Source organism: Zonotrichia albicollis, chromosome 12 (assembly GCF_047830755.1).
Source record: "Zonotrichia albicollis isolate bZonAlb1 chromosome 12, bZonAlb1.hap1, whole genome shotgun sequence".
Classification (NCBI taxonomy): domain Eukaryota; kingdom Metazoa; phylum Chordata; class Aves; order Passeriformes; family Passerellidae; genus Zonotrichia; species Zonotrichia albicollis.
In genome coordinates this window covers 2,620,887-2,642,391 of record NC_133830.1, presented here as the reverse complement: position 1 = coordinate 2,642,391, position 21,505 = coordinate 2,620,887, and the positions used below count along the sequence as shown (strand labels likewise).

General features: G+C 42.9%; 1 protein-coding gene across 9 annotated transcripts in view; it reads left to right on the top strand.

Annotated features, from left to right (window-relative positions):
* The window catches only part of CHL1 (cell adhesion molecule L1 like), a 607,847-nt gene that overhangs the window by 72,765 nt on the left and 513,577 nt on the right, over nt 1–21,505 (top strand). For 8 of the 9 annotated variants that reach the window (XR_012582319.1, XM_074550335.1, XM_074550330.1 and 5 more), the window contains 7 exons: nt 449–638; nt 2,517–2,622; nt 4,225–4,415; nt 12,371–12,493; nt 14,315–14,485; nt 16,283–16,330; nt 19,181–19,301. Coding sequence is in view for 8 of the 9 variants with exons in the window: in XM_074550335.1 (XP_074406436.1) it covers nt 548–638; nt 2,517–2,622; nt 4,225–4,415; nt 12,371–12,493; nt 14,315–14,485; nt 16,283–16,330; nt 19,181–19,301 (851 nt within the window). In the remaining variant the exon portion in view is untranslated. The remainder of the gene's footprint in view (nt 1–448; nt 639–2,516; nt 2,623–4,224; nt 4,416–12,370; nt 12,494–14,314; nt 14,486–16,282; nt 16,331–19,180; nt 19,302–21,505) is intronic. The other variant, XM_074550333.1, reaches the window with a different exon arrangement.

Sequence of the window (21,505 nt, the reverse complement as noted above, 5' to 3'; positions counted from 1 at the left end):
CTTCCTAGTAATGAACTAAATGAGATTGTGTCCTTCTTTGAGCATAAATGAAAGATAAAAGACAGATGAGATTTATGAACAAGGTCATTAGTGTACCAAATTTCTCTCATTAGATCTGTTACATTACTTTCCAACTTACATAACTCTCATTAGAAAAATTTATGAACTGGAATGATTACAAAGACACCCTATTCTAAACCATCCCTACTTTTAATTGCCAAACAGCAAAAAAAAAAAAAATTATATTTCTGTGCTACAATAGAGCTGTACTTTTGTGCATGTGTTTTTTTGTTAGAATTTAAATAGAGGTTGCTCCTGAAGCCAGGGGATGGGACGAGAGGAAAATGGACCATTTATTGCAATTTAGCTGCAAACCTGAAGCATTGCTTTAATTTTATAACTGTGTCAGACCCACCAGGCTAATATTGCTGTTTGTTCTCCCCACCAGACTCCCACTCTCACATCCCTGTGCCTGATTTGAAGTGACAGTGAGCAGAAGCATAAGGTATCTCTCATTCTGTTTGGACTCCTTGTTTACAGAAGAGTGATGGAGATGCTATTAAGCACAAAAGGCATCACCATATGCCTGTTTTTCTTTGTATTGAGTTTGGCAGCAGCTATTGAAATACCATTATCAGGTGAGTTGTAGTTATTTGCTGTGCACTTTGCTGGTTTTGTTTGGTGTTCCTTTGCAGCTATCCCTGAAGGAAAAATACTAAATCCTCCTTTCCAGTTGTGTTCCATTTGGAATTTAATCTTGCCACAATGTGGCCTTTGGGAAATTCAGCTCTGATCAAAAGCTAAGCTGTCCTGTTTGGGCCTGCTTAAATGGAGCAGTAAAGTTGTCTAATAACATTTCTCTGGTGTTTGCCGTCCAACACAACGCTTAGCTCCGAGGGTTTGGGTTTGTCCTTCACTTAAATTCCTTATTTTGGCTCTGAATCCCCCTGAAGCTTGTTTGATGTGCATAAATCCCTCCTTCCTTGCCGTGCAAGCTGCCATTCCTGCCTGGGGAAGGAGCAGGTGGATGTCTCAGGGCCAGCGTTGGTCCCCAGAGGAGGATTTCACACTCTGTGCCCTGCCCTGGGGAGCAGCTCCCGCGTCCCTCGCCGGCTGGGATGAATTCAAACTGCTTGTTTTACATGGATCATGAGCTTCCAGGACACGTGTAAAATATGGGATAAGGCTCACAGGGAGCAATCCAAGGAAAGCCAGAGGACCCCTCTTCCTGGAGTACAGCCCAGACCTCCCCAGCTTTGCATTTTTCAGTCATAAATGGACAGGAGGGTTGTAAACTGCATTTTACTTTGTTATTTTGGTTGCAGAAAACCAAAAAAACAATCCCAAAAAGCAAAACTAAACAATATTAGGATTTATTAATTATGGTGGGGAAAAATAAAGAAGTAAACCTAAGGAAGAATAAATTTAGGCTCTTTTCAGGGTCTCAGAGTAGGACATGGGCCAGTTTCAGGGCATCCTGTGGATCTGCCATGAGCTCTTAGCACTCTGGAGCCTGCCAATAGCCCTGGCTGCTAAGAGAAAGCCAACCAAGCAGGTTTATAGGATATTTTTGTAAAACTATCCAAATTTGCATTGGGAAGTAGAGGTTTTTGGGGATTCTTTTAGGAAGGAGCTGCAGTGGCTCCTTGTGTTTCAGTAAAGTCAAAATGGAGCTGTGACTGCAAGGCACAGGACAAACTCTCTGGGCATCCACTGCTTTTATGAACCTGCCCCAGGGAACCACCTAAACCTTAATTAGCTGTAATGAAGCATTTTATACTATAATAAAAAAAGTTATTTCTGATCAGTGGAGCTGGTGGGCTTGGAAGTGTTCAGCTTTGAGGCCATGTGATATGACAAGACACCGATTTTCACTCCAGCTTTGGGCTCCCTGCACTTAAAGCAGCACACAAAGAGCATTTTAATTCTCTTCCTGGCTGTTTATAACAATGGGGTGATCCTATTATCCCAGCTCCACTGCAGGGAACATTCTCCTTCTTCTGTTACACAGGCTTTTGCAACACTTTAATTCCCTCAGAAAGACCCAGAAGTTGGTGCAGCCTCGGTGTGTGACCACGCAGCTGCACCCTGGGGCAGGCATTAAACCATCCTTGCAGTCCATGGCTTTTCTGGCAGTTTTATCCAGGATGGAGGCAGCAGTTTGCTACTTCATGTGTGTGCATCTGTGTCTGGATTAAATCCAGTTTCTGACTTCACTGTGAATACATTTGCCACAGCTCCGTGCTCTGCCTTTGGCTCTGGCGTGGTCGCAGCTCCCCTGTGCCCTGGGTGGGTTTGGAGGGGAGTCAGGGTGGGCACTGTCCCTCTGCCAGGCCTTTCCTTGGCCATGGAGGCAGTGACAGTGACCAGAGGGTGATGTCCATGATTATCCCTTTCCCAAGGCAAGGCTCACTTTCTGTAGGAATAATGCAATATTACTGCATTGTCCCTCTTCACTCGAGGGCAGCCCAGTTTGGCTGCAACTCTGTTTTAACCCAATTCCTCTTTGTGCTCAGTTTCCCAGCTTCCAACAATCACAGAGCAATCCCACACCCAGGTTGCCTACCCCTTTGATGAGGACTTCACCATTAAATGTGAAGCCAGAGGAAACCCCCAGCCCACGTGAGTACTGCTTGGAGGAGCAAACAGAAGCTGGGTTTGCTTTTAACCTTTGCCAAACATTGCTGTGTCTGTCAGGAGCTGCTGCACAAAAACCTGCTCATCATCCTCAGCAGGGTTAAGGTTTGGCTTTCCATTCAGGCCATTCAGCTTTTGTTGCTCCATCACTTCCCCTCACCCTGTGAATAGGTATCAACATGGTTTTCCTTGCTGGGGGATGTTTGATTTCTCTGCCACGTGCCAAATTCGCCCCCTGGTTTTAAAAAAAAACCTTGTCTGGGTTGTGCTGCAAAAGATGGGCTGTGTCATGGTAATCAGAGGGGCCCAGCTGTTCCTCTGGCTCTTCCACAGCAACCCTAAAAATCCCAACCACATAAAACTGTGTATTCAAACAGCAATTTGCATTTTATCAGATACCTTGTTCGTACCTAACCTCAGCAGGGCCGTGGTGATGGTACAGACAGACACAGAAAGAGTTATTCAGATAAATATCCAAAGATAAGCTCTGTGCATTTTACACCAGTGTGGAAAAAAGAAAGATTTTTAATGAAAATGTGACTAACAAGAGTGTAATAATAACACAGTAAAAACTCCTCCTGAGGCTTTCACCACTGAATGGTGTTTGGGCTAAATTAATAGCTGGTTTGAATGTCATTTTTTCTCTTTAGTCCTTCCCTTCTCCTTTCTTTGCAATACAATTTTAACTTTAAAAGGCATTCTTTTATTTAGATCAAGACGATTTGGGTAGTTTTTAATTGAGCTCTGAATGGGGATTTGTAGCGTGATAATAAATTCCCTTTGTTCCACTGTTTGTCAGTGCATCAGTGGAAAGTTTCCTGGTGTATTTAAATGATGTGGTAGTGCCTGTTAGGTGAGGGGATCCCATATTCCCTCATTCCTGGAGCAGGGATCCCATATTCCCTCCATCCTGGAGGATCCCATATTCCCTCATTCCTGGAGCAAGGCAGTTTTACCAAGACCATTGAAGTGCCAAAACAGTGGTCTTGTTTTTAATTATTTCTTCTCTTAAAACCAAAAAGAAAGGCACATCTGCCACTAAAATGATGTTACTGCAATTTCCAGCTGTCTGATTTAGAATCAGTTTAGGCAAATTTCAATCCAGAATTGCAGGCACAGGAAGAGCATTTATCAAAATCACCCCCCAGCAGCATCACAACTACAAATGGATCTGTGGCAAGGAGAACCTCAATGGAATCATCTCAATTTCTTCTGGTTCAGCCCTGGTGGAGGGTGGGAAAGCTGTTGTGGATCTTTGCCATTCCAAAGCAGCAATTCCATGACAGGCACAGCCTTTGCCAGCCTGCAGGTGCTGTGGGTGTGTGTCTTTCCCAGATGTTCTGTCTGTCCCTGTCCTGGCAGAGCTCTGTGCTCATGGCACAGCCAAGAAAAGCAGAGTGGAAGGAGGGATGTGCCCAAGCACGAGGCAGAGGGGCACAGTGGGCACTCTGCCATTCAGCTCTCTCCTCTTCCATCCAGCTTTTCCTTTTATTTTGCTAAAACCCTCTTGGCCTGATATTTACCCCTCATTAATACCACAATGCTGTCCTGGGGCCTGCCCACTGTAACATTCCTTTTCTTTTTCAGCTTTAACTGGACTAAGGATGGAAAACCATTTGATTTATCATCTGACCCCAGGATAGTCACAACTAACAACTCTGGAACTTTTGTGATCCAAAACCGGGGAATCATCAACAATTTCCAAGGGAAATATCGCTGCTTTGCCTCCAACGTGCTGGGAACTGCCATGTCAGAGGAAATTGAGCTGATTGTTCCAAGTAAGCCCTTCATTTCTGGTTTAAATTTGTAATTTTTATTTTATTATTAAGATGAGAACTGTCTTTCCTCAAAGTAAATGGGAAAGAACCAGCTCACATGGCAAAACATGAGTTGTTTGTTATTCAGTGAACATTCAGAGAAAAAAATGGTATTTTCTTCTTGGAATAATTTAATTAAATTCCTGGTTTTGAGGACAGAAACTAAATCTGGATGTAGGATTTCAGACCACTGAACTATCAACTCCCACAGGTTATTACTGCAAAATAGCAATGGATGCAAATGTTTGAAAACTCCAGGGGAAGTGATTTGATCAGCTGTGAGTTCATTAATCTGATGTCAGCAGCATTCAAGGTCTGGGATAAATACTGATGGGGAGAAAAGTAAAGCCCTGGAACTGAAATAGAAAACAAGCTTAAAAATAAAGCAGGGAAAATTACTGATCCTAGAAGTTTGTGCTTTATTAGCACTGAGGAAGGGCAGAGAGGGAAATGAGGGATTAAGGACCAGGTTTGTAGAAGTAGCATGAAATTTGTGGATAGAATCAAAGAATTATTAAGGTTGGCAAAAAGCTCTTAAAATCAGAGTCCAACACTTAGCCCAGCCAGGTTCAGCATTCAGCCATGTCCCAAAGCTGAAACAACTGGTTTGTACCAATCCATTTAATCACCTGTAGCTTGGAATATAAGCACACACTTTGGTTCTAAATTCAGGATTGAAACATAGGAAATGAGAAGAGAAAAATCAGAAGCAGAATCTTCCCAGAGAGAGGAGAAAGGACAAGAAACTCCCCCAGCTCCATGTTGGAGCAGGGTGGGAACCTGAAACAGGTTTTATGATGCAGTTCAGTGGCAGAGATGGAGAAAAGCAACAGTGCAGTGGATTTTTTCAGAGATCCTGCATTTCCAAGCTCCCTCAGTATTTTGTTGTGAAATATCTGACAGCTCCATGCTCAGGTGGAATCCATGTGGCAGGGGATGCATCCACAGCCTTCCCAGCCACACCGTGACAGGAGGTGGCTGCTTTTGTACAGAAAACACTTCTGGCAGATGAAATGGGCTATGAGAAACATGAATAAACATTTTTGTCCTGTCTTCAGCATAGGAAATAATCCTGAGGAGCATTCCAGGCACAGCCAGGGCTGGGAGAGTCCTGGTGCTGTGGGTACATTAAAAACAAGACATTGCAAGGGCTGGGAGGGTTCCTGGGAGGGAGGAAGCAGCTGAGGCTGCCATGTAAATGTATTTTATGAGTGCTCCTCATGAAAGACACATTTATTTTCCTCACATCCAGCTTTATGGATTTATTTTTCCTTGGGAAATCTATTTTTTGTTGCAATGTGCCACGCAGCAATCCCTGATGCCAGAGCTTGGTGTTGGGTGAGGAATTTGCAGCATTCCAGGTGCTGCTCTGTGGGTTAGTCTCTCTACCTTGCAGCTGTTTTAGGGAAGAGCTTTCCAGAGCAGAGGAGAGTTGCAGAAAGCTTTAGGACACTGAGCTGAGGTTTATTGAACTGCTGACAGGGTAGGATGGGCAGCTGATGGCAGCTGGAGTTTCAGGCAGGGACAGGAGAGTGATGCAGTCAAACTTCAGACACAGTTTTTGACTTTGGAATCCATTTATGTCTGTTGACTTTGGGCAGTGGGGTTAATGCAACATCTCTAAAGCAAAATGTCTCAAACTCATTACATTTGAGGGGACTTAAAGTCCTCAGTGTTGTTTGTACCTCCAGCAGCAGCATATTCTGATATTCAATTGCTACTGAACTAAAAAAGATGGAAAGCAAGGAGTTGATGTCTGTATTTGGGATTATTGAATCTGTATTCAGAGAGGAGATTTTTGCTTTTAATGAAGAACAGTCTGGAGTAGCTTAAGTAGATATTAAATATATTGGGAGTGGATGGCAACAAATTTATGGAGAGGTTACAAACATGGTTGTTATCAAAAGCAAGAGGAATTTTAGTGTTAATATATGCAAATTCCTAAACCCAGCAAAAAAAATACATGGTACAGATAATGTATTAGAGGGATTTACCCAACTCACACATCTTTTGAAGCACATTTGCTGTTATTAGAACTCTTCTGCCATCAGTTCTTTCATTTACTGGTGCAGTGTAAAAGCTGCAAATTAAATGAGGATTCAGAGAGGAGTAGAAGGCACCTTTGATTTTCTAAAGTGCTCTACAACTGTGCCCCAGTGGAAGAGCTGCTGGTGCACAGATCCTCTGTAAATCAGAACCTGCCAGGGAGGGGCTGGGGATAAATCACCTCTATTCACCCCCAGGTTTTGGAGCGCACACTGGTACCTGTGAGATCACTCCCTGCATTCATGATGATGATGCAGAGGTGGCAGAGCTGTGCCAGCTGCATTCAGGGCAGATGTAAAGCTCCTTGGCAAAGTCACCGTGCCAGGGAAGGGAAAAAACCCCAGTGAGGCAGAGCAGGGCAGTTTCTTTCATAAATTACATTTCCACTGCAGAAGCAGAATACTGGGTCTGTGAGGCCGCTGCTGAAAAGGAGAACAAAAGAGTGTTTACTCACAGTAGTCATTCCAGGGAAGCAATAGAAATGTCAGCAGAAATGATCATTAAATCTCACCTACATAATGAAAACACCCCACCTCCCCTATGTAGGATGACATTAAGGAGAGGGGGAAGAATGGGCTCGGAGGATCTCGATGTGTTTGCAGCACTAACAAAGGCCAGATTGTTACAAGATACATTCAGCATGAAAATGAATTTAAATGGTGAGAACACAGACTTCAGCTCCCCTCCTCCAGCATTTCGGGAATCTGCTGCTTGAATTAGTGAGCAGGCCCAATGCCAGAGGAAGGAGAAGAAGTACACTTTAAACTTCTTTAATTAACTGTGCTGTGAAAGACTCTTCACGGCAGACTGAGTTAAGATTTATGCTTGGTATTTCTAAAGCTGCTGCTCCAAAAGACCAGAGACCTGAGGATGGAAAAATTGGCTGAATGTAAAATTATCCTGTTGCAAGCTGTGCTCTGATGTGATGTTAGAGCAAGAACTCCCAAAGAAACCAGACCTGAATTAATATTCAAACACTCAGGTGTGAATATCCTGAAATCAGTACAAGATGCTGAGCTGATATTGAAGGAGGAGGTTTTGTGAAGGCTTTGGTGTAGCTTTAATGGAAGAGAAAACAAAAGAGAGCAATTCACTGAGACTTTGCAGGTGATGGAGATGAAATTTAACCCTCTTTCCTCCTAAGCCAGTGACCTTCCCCTATGGCCACCTAAATCACGGAGCTTGCTCTGATTCTTGCCTGTGGCCATCATTTGGGAGAGGATAGCAAAGATTTACACAGAAAAAAGCTGTCACTGATTCCATTCCACATCTTCAGGAGTGAGTGGACTCCCAGCCAGGCTCTCCCTGACAGCCAGGCTTTGCTAACTTTTTCAATTTAGGGCAGCAATTAAAAAATCCATAAACAAGCAGGGTCGTATCTCATAACCAGTTCAAAGGCTGCAATGGAAATTACAGATGTAACCACTGCTCCTGCTCCATGGATCAGAATATCAATTGAGGCACAGAGATGAGCGCTGGAAACCTCCCAAGCTTCACTCAGAGCAGCTCAACGTCAGGGACTGCAAGTCATGGTTCAGATTCCTTAAAATGTTGGGTTATTTGCTGAACAGGATACAGATCTGTATGAAAAATCATAATTAGATACTAATTTAAGTGTCTATGGAGCTGGAAGTTTTTAGGTTGTAGAAAATTCTTGACTATTTCTGCTTTGCCTCACTTTTACATCCTTTAAGGGCTTATTTGCAAGGAAAACTATGAGACTATCCATGATGGATCAGGCTAAACTCTCCTTTATCCCAGGATATATTTAGTAGAATCCACAGGGAATGTTATAAAAGCAGACCTGAGTTACAGTGATGCTTTTCTGAACCAGACCTGGGTTACAGTGATGCTTTTCTACAGTTATTTTTTCAATGTATTTGCTAATTGCTGATTTATTATCCTCAATTCACTCCCATTTTACACCTGATATTGGTAGAAACAAGACACAGAGATCTCAAGGACAATTTACCTGGAGAAATTCTTTTCCTTTGTTCCATTTCTCAACACTTGACCCCAAAACATGAAAAATACCTGATGAAATGGATTCCATTCTCACATAAACTGGAATAAATTGCCATAATTGATACAGTTTTAGTGTGAAGTCACTGTAATCAGCAGTAGGGCAAAAATTGAGCTGTAGGACAAAAACTGAACAGTAGGACAAGGTGTCCTAAATGGATCCCTGAGTAAATCTGGAGCTATGTTGGGGACTGGAGTTCCCAGCTCTGCTTGCTGTATTTCTGAATCTCTATTTCTGCTAAACTCAAATTAAGCCTTTCTATTGCACTGTATTGGTTTCCCTCCTATTTGCTTTAGGCTGAGAAACTCCATTTTCTGAAGGGATAAGGGGGAGAAGCTCAGGAATCTTTCTGGATTTTTTCCCAGCCCCCCAGATGTGGTGCTCCAGCCTGGTCTCAAGCACAGCTCAGTCATTGAACTTTGAGTCACCCCAGGGATTAAACAGATCCTGGCTCCTTGCACAAATGGCTCTGGCCACTGATAATCTTCTGTTTGCATGGTTCACACACTGTCAGAGCACTTCAGTTCTGGTTTTTGAGTGCAGCCTTGTCAGGGAAAAACCCTTGGTCAGCAAAGCCTTTCCCAGGGGTATTTGAAGAGGTGTCATGGTGGGATTTTGGGAGATTCTCCATAGGTGGAGCTGGGAGTGCAGATTTCCACCCTCCCCATGGCTGTCCCACTCACACCCCATGATTTGTGCGTGGTGAGAGCCCTGCTGGGGCTTCCTCAGAGTCACCAAATCCCTCTGCTCTCCCTCTGTCCCCTCCCATCACATCCCTGTGTGGGGATTCCATGGAATATTGATGGAGCAGTGTCACTGCTGTCACTGCAGAGACATCAGCTGGAATTCTGTGCTGCCCTGAGAACTCTGTTCAATATCAAACACTTCCATGGCACAATTTATTTTGTGTTTATTTTATTATGCTGTAGAGTTGAACTCAGCTGTGATACTTTCTGTGATCAGCCACAAATCAGTGGTGATTGATTCTAGAATATCCTCTAATTAGAACATAGCAGCCCTGCGAAAATATCCAAAATATTGCCTACATAGACATTCTGAAGATTGATGTGCAAAAGGCAAAGTCTAATGTGACAGAAGCTTTTTATTTTTAATAAATGGAATTCAGAAGCAGGTATTTTTTCTAGTCTTTGAGACCAGTGGGACCCCAGCAAAAAAATTATGCTTGTCAGAGAGTTTGGCTCAGGAATTTATCATGAGTTTTCATTTCTTGCAAAGCTTCAAGGATTAAACAAGTCAAATTCATCCATTATGAGGATGAAAATCAAAGTTTTTCAGTGCTTTTCATGGTGAACTGAGCAAAAAAAAAAAAAAAAAGGGCATGGAAGGACCTGTGGTGCAAATACTTGTTGGAGGTGGAGGACATTTGGGGTCAAATTGCTGCTTCCCCCAGTGAAGTCCAGCTGCCAACATCTGGGCCCCATGTTGGAGATGAATGTCTGTGCTGCCAGCTAGTGACACCAGGGCTGTGGCTTGTCACTGTCTCCTGGTGGGACTGAGGGAATTTCTGTATAATTCTGTAATTACTGGCCACAGAAATTCACTGAGGAGCCCCGTGGTTATGGCACCCAGCTGGGACATCAGAAACCCAGATTCTGTTCTGCTAAATGAGGCAAAAAATGGGTTTGAACAAGGGGTTCCAATGTCCTAAATAAGTGGTGCCATATTAGTCCATTTGCTGATCCATTGGTTTGGTCAGAAATCCCTTTATCCTTCCCTGACCCAGCTTATTGAAAGTTGTGTTGGGAGTGACGTGCTTTGGGGAATAAATAAGCTTTAGATCAAGAAATTGGCTTTTTCCTGCTGGAAAATATTCCACCTCTGCCGTCAGCAGATGCATTTCCCAGGGCTTGAAGTGTGCAGGCTGCTGAAGGTACTGGATATGAATATGCAGCTCCTTTTGTATACCTGAAATTTCACCTACAGAGTGGGTGAGTGATGCTCATCAGCTGCATTTTGCCTCTCCTAAGAATTCCTAACCTATTAATAACCCTGCTGGAGATAAAATCTCTGCAGAGTCTGCATTCAGCACTGGAGTGATTGCTTCTTTTCATGTTTACCAATCCTGAGAGGTGTGAAGTGTCCTCAGAGTCCCATCCCTGCATTTCTGCCCTCTCCTTTCCTTTGCCCCCTGCCCTGGGATGTTGCGGGTTCCCTGCTGGACAGTTGAGGTCTCAAGCTCTGGAGCTGCTCTCAGAGCTCCCTGTTGTGACAGGGAGGTGATGTTGGCTGTGCCAGCTTGACTCTGCACACTCAGGACCTTCTCCATCTTTTGCTGCTTCATTTAATTTAATTAAGCTGCTCATTTTACTGCTTGATGCTGGTCTGAAGTGAAACTTTGGCCAGTTGGAACTTGCCTGAAATGAAAGCAGGAGGCGACGTCAGCCCTGAAACTGCCTCAGCTCAGTTCCTTCAAGGGTGGTTCCATCTTGCAGGCTGCTTTTCCTGGGATCACCTCCAAGCTGAGCCTCCTTTGGTCTGGGGTGGGCTCCAACCCAGCTTTGCTCCTCATTTTCCCACATCAGCTCCAGTGGCGTTTTGGGCATCCAAATTTGCCCAGGTGTGCCAGGCTTGGAACAAAGTGCTGGCATCAGGTGCTGTGGGTGGTGAAACATTGATGCATGAACAATTTATCCTGTGTTTGAGCCCAGCTGGAGCAGCCCTGGTACAGCCCTGTGAGCTTTGTGCCAAGCCTATCCCTGCAGCCCTGCAGGAATCCAGGCTGAGCTTCCAGGCCTGAGGAGGCAACAGAGGCTTCAGAGCAGCCTTCCTCTGATCCTGGAGATGGAGGAGAGCTGTGACAGGAGCCTGATGCTTGTCCTCACCTGCAGGGACTTGCAGTGGGTCCTTGGGAGCTATGGTTGATCCAAGGATTCCCAGAATGTTCCAACTCCCAGGCTGGTTCCTGATCTCCTGCTGATGCCCTGTGCAGGCTGCCCTGGAGCAGAGGCTGGGCAGAGTCACAGAATAAAGCAGGGATTTATTCAAAGCATCTCCTCCATGGATGCACCTTGGGCAGCACCAGAGCCCAGCCAGGGCTGCACCCAAGATGAACCAAAATGGCCCCAAAATGCACGGCCGGGCACGGGCTCTGTCCCTGGGATCAGCTCTGCTCCATTTGCACCTTGCAGTTCATTGTCCCATCCCAGCTTTAGCCCAGGCAGTCCCACCCTGCTTGTTTTTCTCTCTCCAGCCCACGGGGTTTGTGCTCCTGGGCTGAGATTGGGATCATTTGTCCTTGGTGCCCAGCTGGAGCAGGAATTGTTTTGTCTCCCTGCTCTGTGCACAGAGCTCACCATGCCCTGATGTGAATCCCAGACCCACACACTAAAGCAGCACAGAATGTGAAAAATACAAAATCTAAACCTGAGGCATCACTGGGACCAGCTGGGGCCCCACCAGTGCACAGCCCTGGGTGCCAGGCTTGTCCTTAGGGACCCTCTGGCCTTGACTGGTCCCTTCCAGACAGCACAAAGGAGCTAAAGAAAGTGTTTGAAAAGAATTGTGTTAAAGTAAAGCCAAAGCAAAGCACAGGACATCACAAACAAGTGTTAAACATCTCCATTCAGGGCCTGGCTTTGGATAGGATGCTCCAAGAACTTTGTGAATGAAGGGAATCTTATTGTGAGTGTTCCAGAGTGCAGGGATTTCCTACTCTGAGTAAAACCCATCATTACTCTGTGTAAATTAAAATCAGTATTAAAGGCAGAGAATGCAAAGGATGATGTAAAGGTAAATATTTTATTAAAAATGTATGAAATGGAGAGCAAAAGGCAAAATTTCAAAAGTTACCAGTAATAGGGGAACTTCTTTGCTTTTTTTTGTGCAGGTGTACCAAAATTCCCCAAAGAGAAAATCGAGCCTCTGGATGTGGAGCATGGAGATTCTGTGATCCTGCACTGCAACCCCCCAAAAGGCATCCCCCCTTTGCATATCTACTGGATGAATATTGGTGAGTAAATTCTTTTTGCACAATTCATACAAGGGGGCTCAAAGCATTTGTCTTCCAGAGCAGCTTCATTGCAGATTTGTCATGGATAGGAATTGTAATTGTGCAAGTTCTTGGGAGAAATATCTGGATATTGAAGAATAAAATTAAAATATGGAGGGTGGAGATCTGGTTTGGCATGACCTAAAGTTAAATTGTTGAGTGCATTGACACAGCATCTCATTAAAGATGAGATATCAAATAATTTATATATTGCTGAATCTATCAGTGATGAGGAGTCCTGCATTTAGAGGAGAGAGGATATGACGTGTCAATATGTTATTTCTATCATTATTGTTTTCCTCTTTCCCTACATTGATGATTGATTTATGATACTAAGGGAAAAATAATCCACCAGGTTTATATGATTAGCTCCTGGTGGGTTGCTGTCCTATTATTCTGCAGCATTTCTGTTCTGCAGGAATTTCTGGCTTTTGGAAAGCAAAATAACTCTGTTTTTCAGTTATCAATTTTTCCTTATCAGTTATATTATTATATATTATTTATATCAGTTATATTATTATATATTATATCAGTTTATATATTTATATTTTATATATTTATCAGTTTATATTTTATATATATATTTATATTTTATATATTTATCAGTTTATATCAGTTATATTATTATATATTATTTATATAATAATGTATATAATAATATACATTATTATATAAAAATATTTTTAATCACTTTCTTACTGAATATTGGTAAATAACCCATTGCCTCTGCTGGATTTTCTGCCTCTTTTACTTCAGAGTTTCATTCTCTGTATCTGGAAGGCAGCACACGAGGGGAGCATTGGGTGAAACAGCCCTGTGTTTGTCCCTCCTTATCGTTTACTGCTAGAAATGATGGGATGAGACTATTTTCAGGCTAAGAACGATTTATTGCTCAGATAAACATCAGTCTCAGAGGCTGAGAGGTTTTAGAGGAGCAAGAACTCGGCCATAGCTCAGGGAAGTCACAGGTTCTTTGCTACAAGGCAATACAGAATTTCTAACCCAATGGACAGTTGCCACAGGGTTTATTTTGCTTTTCTGACCTATCCCATTTACTTAATTTTGCTGCACTGTGGATACTTTTATCCAATGGGCAATTATCACATGTACACATATGCTTCTATCATAACTTGTAAACTCTTAGTTTATTCCATACAACCATGCCCCTACATTATAAACCCTTCACCATCTTATCAGTACAGTTTCTCATTTACTTAAGCCATATTCTCATCTACAGCTATAGAAATATAGGTTTATGATTTTTCTGCTTAATATCTGTGTATTATATTTTTACAATAATCCAAGCATCTCTCAAGCCTGCAGATCAAACCCTTCAGTGTCTGTATTTCCAATTCCCACACTATTACAGTGACCTTAGACGGTCACTGTGGTGAGAGAAGGACGAGAATCTTGTTCCTTGATCAGAAGGCTTGATTCATTGATATAAGATATATAATACATTATAACTATACTAAAAAGAATAAGAAGAGAAGTTGCAGAGAGCAGCTATGCTAAGAATAGAATAGAAAGAATGAATAACAAAGTTCTGTGTTCAAGGAATCTCCCCTGCGCTGCTCCTTTGATTGGCCCTTAGTTGGAAACATGCAAAATGAGCCAATCACAGGATCACCTGCCACATCTCACAACAGCCGATAACAATTTGTTTACATTCTTCTTCTGGGGCCCTTTGCTTCCCAGAAGAAGGACAAATCCCAAAGAAAGGATTTCTATGAAGAAATGTCTGCGACACCACACCACCTCACTATTACTTTCCCTTGCCAGATTTGCAGCACATCCCACAGGACGAGAGGGTCTCCATGAGCCTGAAGGGAGATCTCTACTTTGCCAACGTGGAGGAGAGTGACAGCAGGAGTGACTATTGCTGCTTTGCAGCCTTCCCCAGGCTCAGGACCATCGTGCAGAAGATGCCCATGACGCTCAAGGTTTCCCGCTGTGAGTGTGGGGCTGGGCTCTCTGTTTGCTGCTGCTTTCTGAGCTCCCCAGGCAGCACTGCATGCAGATGGGTGGCTCTCTCAACACAGGGCACCTTGCTGCGTTTATTTCCTGCATTATTAACCTCGTTCTTGGGGCTAAATTTCATTGAGAAAAGCTTCTTGCTCCAGTCTGTGCTCTAGGTGGCCATCCCAAGGCATCAGTTTCTCCTGTCCCATCTGGGTCACCTTGGGATGGCTGCATCAGAACAGAGTTTAGACAAAATTAAGAGAGTAAAATGGGTATTTATTGAAGGTCTTTGATAGACCTTCAATAGGCTCCCTTGGGCAATAAGGAGCCTCCCAGAGGCTACACTCAAGATGGACAATGGCCATGAGTTTTTCAGACAATTATAGGTTTGGTCCATTCACATATTAGAGGTTAATTTTCCAATTACAGCTTCAGTAATGAACTCATTTACACCAAGTTTGACCCCCAAATTCATTGCTGTTTACATTTCTCAGGGCCTGAGGCAGCGAGGTATTCTTGTTTCCCAGGCCTGGAGAGGAATTGTTGTGTCTGCCCAAAATGTGAAGACAGTAGCTGACACTCTATATTGATTTCAGTTATACACCAAAGCAGTATAGGATTTGAAACATTTAAAAGCTAAAATCCTAAGGCATCACAGTCAGACCCCAAAAGTGCCCTGTCCTTCCTCCTGCTGCCCCACAGTGAAAGCCAAGGGTGCATTAGGGAAATCTGCTGCTCTTGAGTCCAGCAGCTCCCCCAGGAATGGGGCTTCACTGGGATTTGAGGACTTTGTGGCTGCCTCTTCCCTGGGCAAAGCCTGGTTTGCTCCAGCCTCAGCAGTGAGGTTGCAAAGTTGATGTTTTCCAGGTTTTTTAGGCAGCTTGGAGCATCAGAAACACAAGAGGTGTTTCCAGTTCCCTGATGAAATGATGTGTAGGGAATTTAAGATTTCACTTGTTCGTTGTGGATCTTTCAGACTTACACAGCCCAGAAAGCCAAGGAGAATTTTATCTTCATGAATGAAACCCTCATGTTTAATATATGATTTTTTGAGAGTTTTCTTGTTGGGATAAAAATAAAAAAGATTAATAGTGGCTTTGTGTGTTTAATGCTTGCTTAGACTGCATCTTGGGGTAATAATTGTGAGAAAAACATCCAAATTAAATGTTGCTCTCCGTGGCTTTTCAGATGGGTTCAGTCCCCCACACATGCACGCAGAGATTAGAGAAAAACAAGATGGGTTTTGGCTGCTGGTAGCCCTGGAAGTGGCCCAAAAAGCCACTTCAGTGTGTCCATCTTGTCATCAAAGCCACAGGACCTGGGCCAGGAAAAGATGAGAGGCACGAACTGAAAGGGTTCTGTAAACTCAGCTGGACATTGCCCACTCCTCCCTGTGCCAAGGGCCTGGTGAGGGGCTGCGTGAAAAATAAATAGGACAAAAATAAGCAATAAGAAACAGGAGAATGAATAATATTTTATAACATTTCTCTTTCTGGATACTTAATGATTTTTATTACTGTACATAGCAAGGATGAAATTCTGATTATATCACCCATAAAGTACGGGTGTATTTTTCAGAATAACACAAATCTTTAAAGCATTTTCATTGTATTTTCAAAACTCAGTTGCTCATCTGTTGCTTTCTTTTATATTTTTCATTCTTTCTTTCTTTTGGGGCAGAAATTGGGGGGCGGGGGGGGCATGGTTTTGTTTTGGTTGATTTATGATTTCTTTTGATTCTGTCTCAACCCTGCATGTTTGTTTGGTTGTCATTTTTATTTATTTCAGTAAAGCATGCTAATGACTCAGGCTCACCTAACGCTGCTGTTACTAAGGGTGAGTTGAATCCATCTGTTTTTAGCCTTTGAACTGAGACTCCACCAGCTGAGGTGAAATGGGAGCTGCTCAAAACACACATCACAAAAGCCTCTTGATTGTGATGGGCTGGATTTAAGCAGTCCAGGGAGCACAATTGGCTCGTCTTGTAGTTTCTGAGAGCAATCTGCAGGGCTTCTAATGAAAAAGGCAGTTTCTTTACTTGAGAAAGGAGCTTTGTGAGGGGGTGGAAGTGAGGACATTGATGTTCAGGGTTTCCCATGTTATCAATTCAGAGCAGGAGCCAGAGCTGGATGCTCCAAATCTTTTTTCTGGCTGTTAAAAGAGCTGTGGGATGAGACAGCCAAGGTTTGACACCATGAATTCACATCCCAGGGGTCACCCTGGGGCTGCATTGCTCCAGGATGAGGTCAGGGTGTGGATTTATGGAGTCTGGGTGCCCTGTGGTGGCTGTCCCCATCACCTCGATGTAGATAGGAGCTGGCTCTGGCTCTGTGGTGCTCTGTGTGCCACCAGCACAGGTGACACTGCAGCAAAGCCCTTCTCATCCTGTGCATTCCCACTCCCACTGCTCTGCCTGCCCCTCTCTGTGGAGCAGATCCTGGAAATACCCTGCAGGCAGCAGGTGCCCATTCCTGCCATTCTCCACTGGCTTCCTTTTGTTTCAAATACATGAAATTTAGCCTCTGGAGCTCTTCACTCTCCACTTCTTTGGTTAAATACCTTTTAAGAGTATTTTTTTTAATGCCCAATTATAACCTCCTCTGGGAGATTTTTTTTTTTTGCCAGACAAGCAGTGAGGTTTCTGAGAAGGAGGTTATCCTGGAGTGTTTTGGGATGGAGCAATTCTCCTTCTGCTTCCTTTTGTTTCAAATACATGAAATTTAGACTCTGTAGCTCTTCACTCTCCACTTCTTTGGTTAAATACCTTTTAAGAGTATTTTTTTCTTTTTAATGCCCAATTTCAACCTCCTATAGATTTTTTGCCAGACAAGCAGTGAGGTTTCTAAAGAGGAGGCTATCCTGCAGTGTTTTGGGATGGAGCAATTCTCCTCCTGCTTCCTTTTGTTTCAAATACATGAAATTTAGACTGTGTAGCTCTTGACTCTTCACTTCTTTGGTACAATATCTTTTAAGAGTCCTTTTTTTTTTGTTTATGCCCAATTTTAACCTCCTCTAGGAGATTTTTTTTTTTTTTTGCCAAGCAGTGAGGTTTCTGAAAAGGAGGTTATCCTGCAGTGTTTTGGGATGGATAACTCAGAGCAATTCTCCTCCTCCTTCCTTTTGTTTCAAATACATGAAATTTAGACTCTGTAGCTCTTCTCTCTCCACTTCTTTGGTTAAATACCTTTTAAGAGTATTTTTTTAATGCCCAATTATAACCTCCTCTGGGAGATTTTTTTTTTTTTTGCCAGACAAGCAGTGAGGTTTCTGAAAAGGAGGTTATCCTGGAGTGTTTTGGGATGGAGCAATTCTCCTCCTGCTTCCTTTTGTTTCAAATACATGAAATTTAGACTCTGTAGCTCTTCACTCTCCACTTCTTTGGTTAAATACCTTTTAAGAGTATTTTTTTTCTTTTTAATGCCCAATTTCAACCTCCTGTAGATTTTTTGCCAGACAAGCAGTGAGGTTTCTGAAAAGGAGGTTATCTTGGAGTGTTTTGGGATGGAGTAATTCTCCTCCTGCTTCCTTTTCTTTCAAATACATGAAATTTAGACTCTGTAGCTCTCGACTCTTCACTTCTTTGGTACAATATCTTTTAAGAGTCCTTTTTTTTTGTTTATGCCCAATTTTAACCTCCTCTAGGAGAATTTTTTTTTTTGCCAAGCACTGAGGTTTCTGAAAAGGAGGTTATCCTGGAGTGTTTGGGATGGATAAGTCAGAGCTCTCCTCACTGCCCTGACTTTGCTGTGGAGCTGAGCCCTGGGGCAGCACAGGCAGCCTTTGTGCACTGTGGCTGCCCACCAGGAGCAGTTTTTCCCTCCAAGGGATGGCTGAACTCGTGCTGGGAAGGAGCCTGGCTGCCTTTGGCAGCAGGAGGTGGAGGGCAGATGGGAAATGTGTGAGAGTGTCCAGAGGCACCAACCAACGTGTTCTGCTGCACTCAGGGCTCTTGTGACACAGATCTGCACAGATACAAAGCAAGGGGAAATTAAAATTAAAAATGAGAAAATGGTTCAGGGAGATCTATGTGGTCTTTTACCAAACCATCCATAACTGGCTATTTTTTTAAAGAACTAGCACCATTTGGGGACTGATTCATTAGTGTGCTAATTGTTATGATAGTGATAACTGGGCAGCCACTGAACCCTGCATTTTTCATCCTAAAACCCTTGTTTGGCAGGCTGGAACAAATGGGCTGTTGGAATCAAGTGCAGCTCAATCTTGTTTTATTATTTTTACAGTCTCCCTTACAAATTATATCTCCATTACTGTAGATTTAATAATTGGAGCAGGAGGGACAATTCTGTGGGATGCTCAGGTCAGGAAAGGTGAGGTTTCACCTGAGGTTTAAAAGATGATGGAGCCAGTGCAGAAGAAAGGTGCTAAGAAAGGAGATGTGAACCTAAAGATCAGGAATTGAGAGGATCAGAAGGGTGATAGGAAGGGCCAGTGCTTGGAAAATTGGATATAAAACTGTAGGAAAAGGGTTTTCCCATCCCTGCCGCCTGTTGATATCACTGCACCTCCCTTCTGACTGTTATCAGGGCTCTGGATTAGTCTCAGAGTAGATAAATAAAAAACCCCCACACAAATGGCTGTCAAAAACCTGCCAGCAGTGATATTTGTGGCATTATTGAAGAATATCTGAGATTTCCCACCTAACTTCTGTTTTATTTTATCTTTCAGCAAATTTTATCAAGGAAAGGAAGCCCAAGCTGCTGATCCCTCCTGAATCTGCTGGCAGTAGCTCATCAGTCACTGTCATCAAGGGAGGTGTCCTGCTCCTCGAGTGCATTGCTGAAGGGCTGTGAGTAATGAAAATGATGCACAAACTTAATCACCTTTGGAGGGAGAAATGAGCAAAGAAAAAGGGATATTACAAATTATGCAACAGTTGTAAATGCAACTGCAGTGCAGAGCTTTCTGTACCTGTAAAGCAGCACAGAGTGCAGGCAACAGTATTGAGTTTGTTATTCCTGTAGCTTGTAAACAAGTCATTAGAACCATGGTGTGGTAAGTATGGATTTATTTTTAATTTTTCTATCTTAAAAACTGAATTTTTTTCACTAGTGCTGCTTTTGAGATGTCAAGAAACTAAATGATGTCAGCATCAGCTTCAGTGCTTTTGTTCACAACCTGTAATTTTTTTTTTCTGGTTTTGCCAATTCAGTTTTGCTTCAATGCTCAAAATTTAAGATTTTCCAGGTGTAAGATCTCAGTTTTCTAAGAACAAAGTTCTTGAATGAATACAGTGAACAAGTATCAGATGTATTAGTGTGATCCTGACCAATCCAGCAGCAAAGGGCAGATCTCAAACCTTGGGCACTGCCAGGGATCCAGGGGCAGCCCCAGCTTCTCTGGGCACCTGTGCCAGGGCCTGCCCACAATTTTTTCCTAAAAACCCCTCTAAATCCCCTCTAAACCTTGTCTCAATTTGAAGCCATTCCCCCTTGTCCTGTCCAAGCTTTTTAAAATAATCTCTCTCCACCTTGCTGAGTCCCTTCAGCAAGGGAATATAGGGAAGGGTTAAACTAGCTGCTTTATGATGGGATATCATAAAGGACAATTTTTGTGGGAAATGAATTTGTAGAGAAGTCTTAAAGCTTGACGAAAAGTTCATATAGTATGTATTTGTATACAAATTTTGAGATAAGAAATACTGATTTAAAAATATTATAGAATAAGATAGATATTGCTGAGAGAGAAATGGAGCTAGAAGTAAATTTTAAAGGGTTATTTTGTAAATAAGATGAAGTATTTTAGAGAAATAGAACTATGAAAGATGCATTGTAGTAGGACCTACAAAGGGTAATTTTAGATGATTGACTTTAAAACATTTATAACATAATGTGCTAAAAACCAATAAGCTAAGAAAAACTTATAATGTATCACTTAATCCAGCAAATTCCTTGTAAATAACACAGGCCAAAATGAGGGTAAATAAGGAAAGGGATTTGGAAATAAATGATGAGTTCCCTCCTGACAAGGAGCTGTGATTCCCTTCTCAGGGCTGCTGCTGCTGCTCCAGCTCACTCAGCCATGATCCCTGCTTTGCTCTTCCCATGTCCCAGTTTGTGCCCTGTGCCTGTCACTGCAGAATTTGAGCTGCCAGCCCAAAAGCAGAGAATCTGTGCACCCCCTGAATCCCCAGTGAGAGCAGAGTCCCTCTGGTTTGGCTGGGACAGGGCTTTGTGTGGAGCAGAGCTTTAAATCACCATCCCCTGGTGCTGGACGTGGAGCTGCCGGCTCTGCTTCACACCCAGATAATTCCCATTAAAGGCTCTGAGATTCTCTTCCCTCCATAAAATTCCAAAGTCAGGATATTTATCTGCCTGCACATGTTTGGGGCATTTTGTTTTTTCCATATGGGCTTGAAAGGGCATTGCTGGTGGAAGCTGGCAAGGAGTTGAGTTGGCATTCCTGAAAGGAGGTGAATGACTCGTCTCTGTTGGATTCACTCCAGGTATCTGCAGTGAGTTTTGCTTCCCTGTTGCAACGTTTCCTTGTCTAATTCACTCCCCACCAACCCCCAAAGCCACAGCTCTGATTTTAGAGGGTTTTCAAGGGGTTTTAATAGGGAAATCACCTTGGGAATAATCAAATATGAATTTTGATGTGCAAGCATGAATATCTGATACAAGAAGAGAAAGCCAAAAAAGTCTTTCTGTTCCTTTGGAAAAAGGTAAAAAGAAAGAAATATTTTTGTTTCACTCTAAATTTTCCAGGAAACTCTTTAGAAAATTAATTTTTTAGCAAAAAGGTGGGGTTTTTTAAGCAGTCACTTTTGAAAGAACACAAAGTACTTCTTTGTCTTATCACCAAGCACACCTTTTCATTGAAATCCTTCAAAAATGCCAACTCTTAGAATAAAATGTTATTTTTCTTTGCTGAAATTCCCATTTTCAGCAGAAAAACACTCAGCTTTGCCTACATCTCTGCCAGTCCACCCTGCCAAATGTCCACAGACCATGGAAGTGGATTTCAAGGAACTCAGCTCAGGGGCACCCAACT